The following is a 12150-nucleotide window of genomic DNA, read 5'->3' as shown; positions in this document are numbered from 1 at the left end:
TCAGGGGAGTTCTCAAGGTGGGCCTGATGTGGTAAAATCTGATCATGTGGACTGCACATGAAAGATCACTTTTACAGGACTAGATGAAGCAGCTCAATAAGCATAGCATTTGTTCCATCAGTGCTGGAGAAGACAGGGACCTGGAGGCCTGCTTGGTAGTTGGATGCTCAGCAGGCTCCTGTACCTGCCATCTCAGAATCCATGGCTTTACACTGATAAAGACTACACCTTGCCTCATATTGTCCTTGCAAAATCATTTACTATAGATTAGTATTCATGTATACTCTCTGACAAAACCTATTGGTTTCTTGTACCACCTTGCATGTCAGCACATGATACACATATCAGCAGGTCATGCCTTTTTTCTTGGCTCTCACTTATACCCTTTGCAGTCCCATCTTGCTGAAAATATTCCATCTTCTTTTATTGTACGAGCTGAAATAGTCTACTAGTCCTGTGACTTTCACAGAACAAAACTGTGTTTCCTTCCATTTGCTGTATATTAGATCCGTTGCCAGTGAAAGGCAGAACTATGTACACCATCCAGTAGAATCGATAAATACAGCTAGGTCCATGTCAGTCTTCTTCTTTACAAAATAACCTCACATCAGGGCTTTTCCCTTAGACACAAGTGCATAAGCTCCTTAATTTAGAAACCCCAGATGAGGTACTTATTTTACAAATCATACCGGCTGTAAGGTTTTTTTTTTATATAATAAAGCAGATTCGAACTTCCACTGGTGAACAGTATAACAGTAAGAACATATACTGATAACTTTCTTCAAAATAAGCCTATATCAATAAATTGATGAAGGAAATTCAGAAGAAGGAATGTGCGGCACAATTTGACCACGAGAGAAGAAAGGCCTGAATTTACCTTTTGTTGTCTCGCTGTCTCTGATCATGAATGCTCCCAATGGATTTCCAGACACCAGAAGTTGACGTTCTGCATCCTTACGGCTCACACCTTTGAAAAACCACCTGAATAAATACACAACCAGAGACATAAAGGGTGTAAGGAACAAAAAACATTCCTCAAACAAAGTGTAACACACTTTTGCTGAACTACTATACTACTATGCCCACATATGGGCTTCAAAGACAAAACTTAGGAATAAGCAATTTGAACCCCAATAGTAGTCGAGCATAATGGTTTAAGTCCACGAGAGATATGCAGTGAGTGCAGAAATCAATCGAAGAAGTAAAATTGCAATAATGGTCTTTAACATTAAAGTGAATGTGAGTCAGTAGTAAAGGAGAAGCCTATGGCAGACCATTAAGGTCAACAGAGATGTTTGCGCTGGATTTAAGAAGGTTGTCACATTACTGGGTGATCTTTAATTACGGGAAAATGATGAGTTCTGATTACTTTCATAAAAAAAGAATAGTCAACAACCAATTTGTGATTTTCTTTGTCAACGCACAATGGTATGTAAAACATGGCTTGGATTCTCCAAACAATCTCTAGAACATAGGAGGTCTGATTCACAAAAAGCTATAAATCTGCACCTGAATGTACCTGACCTCTAATGAGTATAGATGTTTGGATTTTAAGAATTCATAAAAAATTTCAGGTCTCCAGGTTTACTATTGAAACTGATTAATGAATTTTACTTTCTCATGCAAAAATATTCAGGGATATATGTTTTTGCATATGAATAGGAATACATTACTTACCTAAAGCATTCAGGGGCATATTTATACTCTGTTTGCGCTGGATTTGCGTCGTTTTTTTTTACGCAAATCCTACGCAAAACTAACTCCATATTTATACTTTGGCGTTAGACGCGTCGAGCGTCAAAGTTCATGGAGTTTGCGTCATTTTTTAGCGTGGACACCTTCCTTGCGTTAATTATATGCAAGGGAGGCGTTCCCTACTAAAAAATGACTCCGAGGCATGTGCGTCGTATTTATACTCCCGGGCAAAAATGACGCCCGGGAGTGGGCGGGTCAAAAAAAATGACGTCTACCCTCGTTAGCGTCATTTTTTAACGCCTGCTCAGGGCAGGCGTTAAGGGACCTGTGGGCTCGGAAGGAGCCCAGAGGTGCCCTCCCATGCCCCCAGGGACACCCCCTGCCACCCTTGCCCACCCCAGGAGGACACCCAAGGATGGAGGGACCCATCCCAGGAAACTTAAGGTAAGTTCAGGTAGGTATTTTTTTTTGGGTGGCATAGGGGGGCCTGATTTGTGCCCCCCTACATGCCACTATGCCCAATGACCATGCCCAGGGGACATAAGTCCCCTGGGCATGGCCATTGGGCAAGGGGGCATGACTCCTGTCTTTGCTAAGACAGGAGTCATTTCAATGGGGGTTGGGAGTGAAAAATAATTACGCAAATTGCGAAAAATTTGCCTCAGCCTGACTTGCCCCATTTTTTGACGCCCAAACTCCATTTTCCCCTACGCCGGCGCTGCCTGGTGTAAGTCATTTTTTTTTACGCACACCACTCCGCAGCGCCGGCATGGCGCTTCAGAATGGCGTTAGCCGGCCTTAAATTTTTTGACGCACAACTGCTTTGGCGCAGTTGTGCGTCGAAAAGTATAAATATGGCCCTCAGTTTGTAGCTTGTAGGCTGTACATTCAAATGCTGCACACACTCCTGACATCTAGTATTGGGTGTGGAAGTTGCAAGTTTTTTTCAGATTTTGGTTTCAAGGAGAAGTGTGATGCCCCCCATACAAACCACAATGCACCAGACACACAGATTCCCCCTTAGATTGTGTTTTTCCCCTATGGGTAAGTGTAAGTAGGTGTTGAGATGAGAAGCAAAAAGCGTCTTTATGTACCAAGAAAGACATATGTTTTTAGAAAGATAGTGATTGCTAAATGCTGTACTGTGAGCTTGCATTGGTAGAGTAGGTAGGGTTCATGTGAATCTACAGCACTAAAAGCACAAACCGATTATTACACGTAAATAAAGTTTTCAGTTTGCAGCATGTACTGCTGTTGATCACATGCTGGGCGTACACTGTAAAGCGGTACCCATCTCCCTAATGTGATAGCTTGCAAGCTAATTGGAAGACATTTAAAATTGTTTCATGCACCATTTATCCAACTTGAGTTGCTGCAGCTGTTAGGTGTAACCTCAAGGAAGAGTATACTTTTCCAGCATTTTGTAGGTGCAACAGATAACAGATGAAGTATTTTACTGCAGCCTCCAAGGGATGTATGTGAAGATTGTTACAATAATAGGCACATCTTTCCTTTGACCCAGAGAGCCCGTGTAATGGGTTTTTGCATGCATTCATCAGGAAGGTATAGATAGCCAAATTCTAGAACTTCAGTGCAAAACCTCAAGATTTCTTGCCTTGAGATTGGGGTGGAACAGCTGGCCTTAATGCTGCGTGATGAGACCAGTATGGTGCTATAGCTTTTAATGGGGATGGATGGACATTTTCATTAGTAGCGAGTACCACGGATGCAGTACCATAGTGGGAGCTCTGAGTATTAGCCTTGTTGCTGTTTGTCACTTCTTCCTCACTGCCTATAGAATTAACAGTAGTTGGGAAAAGTGTAACCAAATATCCCTCATCAACTGATCCACACATCATGGATTGTAGGTGTGGATACTTGGATCATGCAGGTGTTTATTTCCCATGAGCTAAGCGTTGGTGCATCCTTCTCATCAGTTCTGTAAGTTCATTGTCCACTCCTGGAAAATATTCCAATAGAAGAGACACTAGTTGCAATTGGTTGAATGCCAACTTGACTGTGGTAGCATGGACAGCTGTGGTGACTGTATGCATCCTTTACGTGAGTAGTGCTCGTGGTTATGTTATCTCTGTGAATGAGCACTGTCTTGTTGCAAATTAAGTTGTGAATAGCTTGTTGTGCTAGATGACCCACCATCAGTTCCAGTATATTGTTGTTCAGTGATGTTGTTTTAGAGACCATTGACCCAGTATTGTGAGCTGCAACTTCCCCACCACAGGTGGAGGTGTCTTTGTTAATAGTCACTTGCAGCTGGTCATCAAAGAATGACCTTCCCAGTCACAGGTTATTTTTGCTCCATTATTGCAGTTTGTGCTGGACACTGGTCTCCACAAAAACTAGATCTTACCACTTACTGGTAGCTTTTGACCACTGTCTTGCAAGGTACTCTCCCGAAGATACATTTTCAATTATGCCTTAGGGACCAGTACAGTGCAAGACGCCATCATTCTCAACAGTACAACAGCTTCATTATCATATTCACTGTCAGATGATGGGACGTCTGGTAAAAGGGAAGCACCCTTTAAAATACCATCTCTTGTTACTTTGGGAGGCTTTGCCAGTCATTGTCTTGTTTGGATCTACTGGGGGCAAAGATGAGATTTTGTGGCACGGAAGATGATTCCCAGTGCATGGAGGAGTGAAATATGTTGTAGAGCGTGAGTGAGGTACTGCGTTCAGCTGCTGTCCTTTTCCATGCACTCATCGCAGGATGGAAAGACATGAATGTTGTTGCACTGAACATGCACACCTACAACATCAGACATTTGGTGAACACCCGAGGGTCTGCTCTAAACTTAAAGAGCAGCACTTTGATTTGATAGTGAACTCCACCTACCATGAGTCTGAGGTAGTGACACAGAGCTAGGTGGATTGGGATGTGGAAATTGGCATCCATTAAATCGAGGGTCGCCATGTAGTAGCTGACACAGAGAAGTGAATTAATGTCTTGGGGAGTTTACATTTCGTTCCGAAGTTGAGTTTCAGCCACAAAGTCCTGTTTTTCTTGTGAATAAGAAATTACAGGGAATAGTTTCCTTGCCCTCCTTGGCAGTTCGGGCTGGACTGTTCCCATGAGGAACAGGGTCAAGACTGATTTGCATATGGCTGGGTCCAACCTGGGGTGGCGTGGTGAGCAAAAAAACTATGGATTAAACCCAGATCTTTGTGACTGGGGGTGAATGTTTGATTTGCTCTGCATTCCGTCCATCATCTGTTCTTTTTGCATTTGTCACCCCAAGTGGGAAGGGTATGCCCAGATGTGGGTCCCGTGCTCACTGCGCCACTGGATTCAAGCTAGCCTAGCTGATGAAGGGTGATACCCTGAAACCGGTCCTAGGATGCTTGTTTCCGGTCCAGGGAGGACCTGGCTTGGCAGTTCGGGCTGGACTGTTCCCATAAGGAACAGGGTCAAGACTGATATGCATATGGCTGGGTCCAACCTGGGGTGGCGTGGTGAGCAAAAAAACGATGGATTAAACCCAGATCTTTGTGACTGGGGGTGAATGTTTGATTTTCTCTGCATTCTGTCCATCATCTGTTCTTTTTGCACTCCCAGATGTGGTGAGCACATTCAGTAGCTCTGTTTTGGAGCTATATCAGCACTTCTTCTAGTAACAGCTGTTGGTGATGTTGACTAATGTGTCAACGTGATGGTATACTGGGTGGTGTGGAATTCCAGGCAGTAACCATTGGTGACTATGGAAAGCACCCACTTATCTGATGTGGTTAGAGGAAATGTGTGGAAGGTTATTGTTTCGAGGGGCCCTTGTTTATGGCACTTCTGGGTTAACTGAGGCTGTTGTCACAAAAGCCACCTTTAGTGTATGACTTGGCTGACTGACCCAGAAAGGGCGGTGAGGCTGTCCTTGAGGGTGTACCTGATGTTGACCTTAGAGCCTCTTTTGTCCTCTTTGGACAATTTCTTTCCCACACTGTTGTAAGCCTATGGAAAGTGCTTGACTAGCTCCTTCAATTCATCCCACTGATATCTGCTGTACCTGGACAGCAGGCTGACAGAGCTAGAATTCACCCTCTGTTTGATTTTCTTACTCTTTTTATCAGGTTGAGGGATATCCCCATAGCCTGCATGAATGCCCTTTTTCATTCCTTGTCGATGGCGAGGGAATCGGGTGAAAAATGACCACAAATTAGAAAGAGATCTTGCAGAACAGCTTTGCAGTTTTTCTCCCCCCTGTATGTGACCACTTTTGCCTTGACTGGGCTCTTGCAATTCTCAGTAGTGCATTTTAGTATTCTTTGAAGCATGCACAAGAATGATCACTTTTCGAGAGAGCCTTGATATGGAAGCAATCTTCCTTTTACTCCACATGATGTTTGGGCTTGTGCTGGTCTGCTGCCTGTGGTATGGCATTGTAGGAGGCAGTAATTTCATCAGGTGTAGAGAGTTTGATAGGATATGGCTCCAAAGTTGGGCTATTTGGAGGATCTATGTTGTAGTCATGCCAAGGATTGTCCACGTCATCCTTGGGCACTGGGTCATCTTAAGTGTTTGGCTGGACTTCCTGGGGTCCTAGTATGAGTTTCTCTGAACGACTGGGCCAGTGAAGCTGAGTGGGCATATGATGGGGCAGATTGTTGTGTGGATTCATGGGCTTTTGTTTGACATGGAGTATTCCCTCATATTCTCCAAATTGCCTGCTTAATGGTGAAGAGTCATTTTGAGGCCTGTAGATGGCCTGTTAGAGGAAGCCAGGCAAGGATATGGCCAGAGAGTGGATCAGTCAACCCTTCTTTTCTGCTTGTCAGGTTTGTCATCTTTGTCTTTGGCAGGGAGTGGGAAGTGATCACTTGAAGTTGAGCTTGAGGCTCGTTTTCATGCCAACTTTGGGTCGATCTCGGTTCTGAGATAGGCTCGTCCTCTAGGTGTCAAGAAGTCTCTGAACCTGAAGGTGCTGTTCAGGGTGAAAGGGCTTCTGGAAGATGGATGATTGTTGAGGCTTCTTTAAAAGTGGTTCATGTCAAGGCATGGCGTTCTCTGGCCCATTCCTTGCTCTTGAGCAATTGCTCTGGTTGTGGTTGAGCCTATAAGGGAAGATTCTTGGTGGGAGGAGTCTGTGAAACCAGATGCGCAGTTTTAATCTTGGCTGTGTGCTTCATAGAGGGCCCTGGAAAAGATTGCTCTCTGAAGTTGGAGTCGTTGGATTACACATATCAAGGATTCAGCACCCATGAGTCTCCAGACTACCGGAATGCCCAAGAAGTTCGCAGTTGGAGTAAGTTACTTCGATTTCTTCAACGCCTCTGCAATGTGTCATGTGATGCTCTCACCATCTATCCCATTGATGCCCAATGTTCTTTTCCACTGAAAGGATTTTATGGCCTAGAAAGGTGGACTTGTTGTGTCCCTCCTGAGTCGGAGGTTACAGATCCGATGCTGGTCTGATCAGAGGAAGTTGTTAAAGTTGGGGCATCAGTTGGTGTGGATTTCTCAGTAAAGAGAGTATTTATAATAAAGCTTTCTTATTTATTTGTGCCTCAAAAAGTTTTCCTGTGCAAGAATTCTGAATACCAGAGTGTGTTACTAATGCAGGACTAAGTAAAGGGGGCTGTTTTTTTCTCTTCACTAAATGGTCTCTTTTAGGCGCTTCGATAAAAAATCATGTTACTGATTTCACGCTGTTCCCCACAGCAGAACAATTCTTTTCAGATGCAATCTCTCCTGCCTTATGGCTGAGCCAGCTATGTGGTTCTCATATGACCAGTATTTTACTGACATGGTGTTTTTTTTATGTTGAAGGTGGTACAGCAAGTTGAAAAATTAACAAACAGCTGTGCATTTTCCTCTTTGTAATATAAATAATATACACTTAAAACAGCAAATACCAGAAAAAAGCATTTACAAGTATTTTAGAGCTTCCTAAACTACTTCTAACAATCCTTTAGACCTGCTATAGTGTGGGTGGGGCTGTGTGCTGCAAATATTTGTTTCACAAACAGTGAACTGACAATGACATGACTGATGTAAATAGCCCATTACTTTGATGTGTTTGCAAGAGGTTGTAGCAGGAATGGTTGATGTGCATGCTATCTTTGTTAGTACGATGCTAAAAAAAATCAATAAAATGGGTGTATTTTCACTTATAAACAGGGGAGACATTAACTTCCCTATAATCCTCTGACCCCACGCATTTGTTAAGAAAAAGTTTCTAGTTCATGGGTTTCGCAATAGAGGAAACAAAAGCGTGTTCAAAAGAAATCTATCAGATAGGACACCGAAGAAGAGGGGCTTGTGTAGAGGCTTCAGAGTGTGAGCTACATGGTTACAATTAATTAAAGGAAACTAACAGTGGGTCATTTTGAGGATTCTATTTTAAGAGAAAGACTTGTGTACACCAAGTAGGGTGGTTTACAGAAGTGAAAGTGGTCGCACAGGGTGATGTGAGAAAAATATAGTGTATTGTCACAATTTTCTTGTTCTTGGTGACTCAGTCTTGGTTGGCATGCGGGTAGCGGTGGCATTCGAGTCTAAGCAGTAACTGCTGCTAGCAGCCAGGGCTGGTGGAGCAGCGTGTGGAGCACGGAGGGACAATAAAAAAAATGCACTTACCCGCCGCCTCGCCTCTGCCGCTCCACCTCCTTGTGCTTCCTTTGCTCCCCTCCATACCCAATCCAGATGCTTCTCTCATGGTGTTACACAGAATGAGAGAAGCACCGGAATTGGCCTGAGCAGGCTAAAATGCCAGTCAGGGAAGTAGTGGGAGCCTGCACTTGGTCTCCACCTCACTGTGAAATACAGCTGTTGGAGAGTTCTAAGGGCGCATGTCAGTTTGATCGGTCTCTGACGGGCCGGCCAAACTGACATGTGCACTTGGAGTGCACCACTACTCCGCCTCCCTCCTGACGTGGAGGATGCTGACCCGCCCCACCTTAGACAGCAGAAAAATAAAATGATAATAATGTACTATCATTTTATTTTTCTGCTGCCTTATTAGCAGTGGGGCGATGCTCCTCTGCCATAGCGGAGGGGCAGCCCCTGACTCTAAGCAGTATTCTTACAAAGCTATTTGTTTTGCAGACCCCGGCATCAGATAATAAAAAAGGGTTCTACCAAACTCACCCGCAAGATCCTACATCTTTTCAAAATGGTGGAGGCCTTCACCAAACTCCCATCCTAAGGTATGACACCACTCTAAGATCATGGACGGCTACACAGATATTGTGGTTGTGGGTGCAACACCACTGTAAGGTGTTGGTTAGGATACCAAACTACAGTCCTGCTCCTCTCAATGATGGTTTAGGATTGCACCATATTTGATTACATGGATGGTATTGCAACATTATAAGATGACAATGGAGTACAACAAACTGTATAAATCCACTACACCTGTCCAAGATAAAAACAGACTATGCCAAAATGTAACCTAACGTATTGCACCATTGCCAGATGGTGGCACACTGTACCAATCTACATTCCATATTTTTTTCAGCATTCCACGATCAGGGAGGGCAACACCAACATGACAGAGGTCTAAAGCAAAGTAATGGACTACTTCAATGTGGTGGTTATTCAGCCAGCATCTTTCTGAGATGCAGAATACATTGGCAAGTGGTTAGTAGAGCATAGCAGCCAGCCCCCTGGGGTCAGGGCCTTCAAGTTGACAGGGATTACCACTATTGTGTCAGGAACTGCATTTACTAGGAAATACCACCATTGTGCCAGCACCAGCAGATTGCTAAGAATTAATACCATTGAGATAGGTCCAACATTTTAGGGGCAGAGGCACTGGGCAAAACACTCTCTCCTCACCCTTACAAAGAGATATTCAATTGCATCACACACACAAATACGGAAATGCTCTTATAGATATGCACTCACAGACATGAACTTGCACGCACTTAAACATACACACACGTACAAAAACAGACATGTACATATGGACTTGCACAGATGGACATAGGTGCACACATACAAACATACACAAAGAAGCGTGGCATCAAGGAGGGCAAACAGGTGAAGAGTGGGTAGCGCAGGTGTGCTTACCTTGCTTCCCAGCTTCTTCTCTAGGAGGACGTTTCTCTTCTCTCCTCTTCTTGTCTCACACTGCTCCTGATCAATATTCCCAGTAGAGTCAGGTGTAAGGGGAGGATCTCAGGCAAACCGGAAGAGGTGGGAGCGAAGAGAGGGCAAGCAAGTGTGTGGATGGAGGGTGGGGAGGGGTTACTCAGGAGGAGGAGCTGCTGGGTGTTCTGGCAGGTGTGGGGGACAGTGGAGGCCCTAGTGGTTGGAGGATTCACTTCGCTCCATGTGTATCTCTATGGGCAGGGTGAGAGTGCAGGCACTTCTGCACAGGAACACTTTGCTACTGGAACTGCAGCACACACTGTTCAGGTCGGTTAGCAATGAGTTGTGCGGTATGCCTAGAGATATGCCGAATGCTCATTTTATTCTTCCTCAACCGGTTTTGCCTCATTTCACTGCTGCACAGCAACAGTGATGCAAACCAGTGAATCCTCAGGCCAAGAACTTCCGTTGAGGTGGATCACCACACACAGAAAAGCATCTGCTAATAGTCTGATCTCCTCACTCTCCCTCGGCAGAGAGAAAAAAATGCAGCAACATGGATCCCTCCCCATTCCAAAAGGTCACTCAACACACTTACTGAATGCAACTTCCAAGGATTCTGATTAAAGACTGCAGATCGCAAAACATCTCCCAGTATGTCGGTCTGTGCAAAATTGGGACAGAGACTCTTACAGATTCATTTTCCAAAAAACTCAAGTGCAGAGCCCCAAACATTCATATTCCTTTAACATCTGAGAGATGTGGATCACCTCAGGAAGAAGCCGTCACAGATAAACATCTGCCACAGCTTCAGCACACAAAGTGCACAGTTTCCAGAAATAAATGCATATTTATCTAACCTTACAAGCAGTCATTGTGAGCGATCCCACCAGCAAACCTGTCACCTGATCTTCAGAACACCAAGAATAATAGAGATAGACTCACTCTTCTGACTCGAGGGAGTTCACTTTGCCAACATAATTACTTGGAATGAATCCTTCGGCCCCTGTTGTCAACTTCTTGGCTTTCCACCAGTCCCCGGTTCTGAAAAACAGAGAGATGGCACCATCAAGCATTTATAGTATTATCAGTGAGAGAGATGGTTAGAACAGATGGGCACAAAGGAATATATATGGGCCAACATCCATGAAAACAAGGAATAAGGAGGATAAGGGATCAAGAAGGTCGAACACATAATTTACTAAAAGTATGCCTTGTAACACGCCTAGAGATTTCACTTTAGTAATAGCATGGTGTCCAATTTGTAGCTTTGTTTTCTTACTGGCAATATTTAGTACAACTTAGAAATGTATTTATTTGTTTAGTCAATAATTTTCACACTTGCTGGTTTGTGACAGAATCCATTTCATGGTGCTGATGGTATAGATAATTCAGATCTTGAGCAACCCAGAGCCCTTCCATGGAGAAGATGGGTGGGCAGTATGACAATGTAAACCCATGTTTCATTCATTACATCATTATAATAGTGCTTGGTTTGTTTTGGGTTTGTATGTCCATTGTTTTGTACTAAAAAAAAAAAAAAAATCAAAGCGCTGGATTCTGTTTTCCAGCAACGAAGATGCAAGTTTACACGTCTACTGTGGACTTTTGTAGCCACAAATTTTGTCTTGCTTTCAGGAATCTCACACAATTAGGAAGTCACTCTTACAGCAACCATGCCTTCAACTTTTCAGTTTTGTTAAATGTTACCACGCTTTGAATTGGATTTTAAGAGGTACCACAGCCGGGATGGTAAACTTGAGTTTACTGATGACCTTCTGCTTCCTCTATCACTGGCACAAGAAGCTGTTAGTGGGTGTAGTCAGATCATCACATTAGTTCTTCTTGTACATGTTACACTACTCTCACTGGCACATCGTGCTTATGCCTGAAAGGGATATCTGCAAGGGATTCATGATCATCAAAGTACCTCGGAGCAAGTGTCCAGGGACAGAATGAGGTACAACAGACGTTTTAGTCCTAGCACATTCTAGGCCAGGAAGCAGGTGTTATTCAAGGCCTCACCATTGCAGCAACTCTACAGGCAGTCTTTGTAGAAAGGCCAGGTGGCAGGAGAAGACAAAAAACTTGGAAATGATGGCCATGTTGCAGGAGCGGGCAACACATGTGGAAATTACTTTTACATCTAGGATAGGAGAACCCTGGCAGACTGCTTGAGGTCCTGGAACTGCAGTTCACTTTTCATGTGCTGAGGGCAATCACGGGTGCCTCTCCTACAGGGTGAACATCTGAGCTAAGATGATAGGTTATTGTACTCTGGGCCAGCACACAGAGGAAAATAAGGGTTCCCAAGCCTCTCTTGAAGAAGACCTTTTCTTGTATACCTGGCTTTCTCTTCTGAGCTGGCTAGAAGAAAATTACTTGATTACTTTTGATGCTTGTTTTCTTTG

The 12150-nt window shown here is 43.9% G+C and overlaps 1 protein-coding gene across 2 annotated transcripts in view; it reads right to left on the bottom strand.

Annotated features, from left to right (window-relative positions):
* HCK (HCK proto-oncogene, Src family tyrosine kinase) overlaps positions 1–12150 on the bottom strand; it is a 139668-nt gene that overhangs the window by 28773 nt on the left and 98745 nt on the right. For both annotated transcript variants that reach the window (XM_069243377.1, XM_069243378.1), the window contains exons 6-7: positions 10685–10783; positions 878–981 (exon numbers count right to left, since the gene is read on the bottom strand). In XM_069243377.1, coding sequence (XP_069099478.1) covers positions 878–981; positions 10685–10783 — 203 coding nt within the window. The remainder of the gene's footprint in view (positions 1–877; positions 982–10684; positions 10784–12150) is intronic.

This window comes from Pleurodeles waltl, chromosome 7, assembly GCF_031143425.1.
Source record: "Pleurodeles waltl isolate 20211129_DDA chromosome 7, aPleWal1.hap1.20221129, whole genome shotgun sequence".
Lineage (NCBI taxonomy): Eukaryota > Metazoa > Chordata > Amphibia > Caudata > Salamandridae > Pleurodeles > Pleurodeles waltl.
This window is presented reverse-complemented; position numbering and strand designations above follow the sequence as displayed.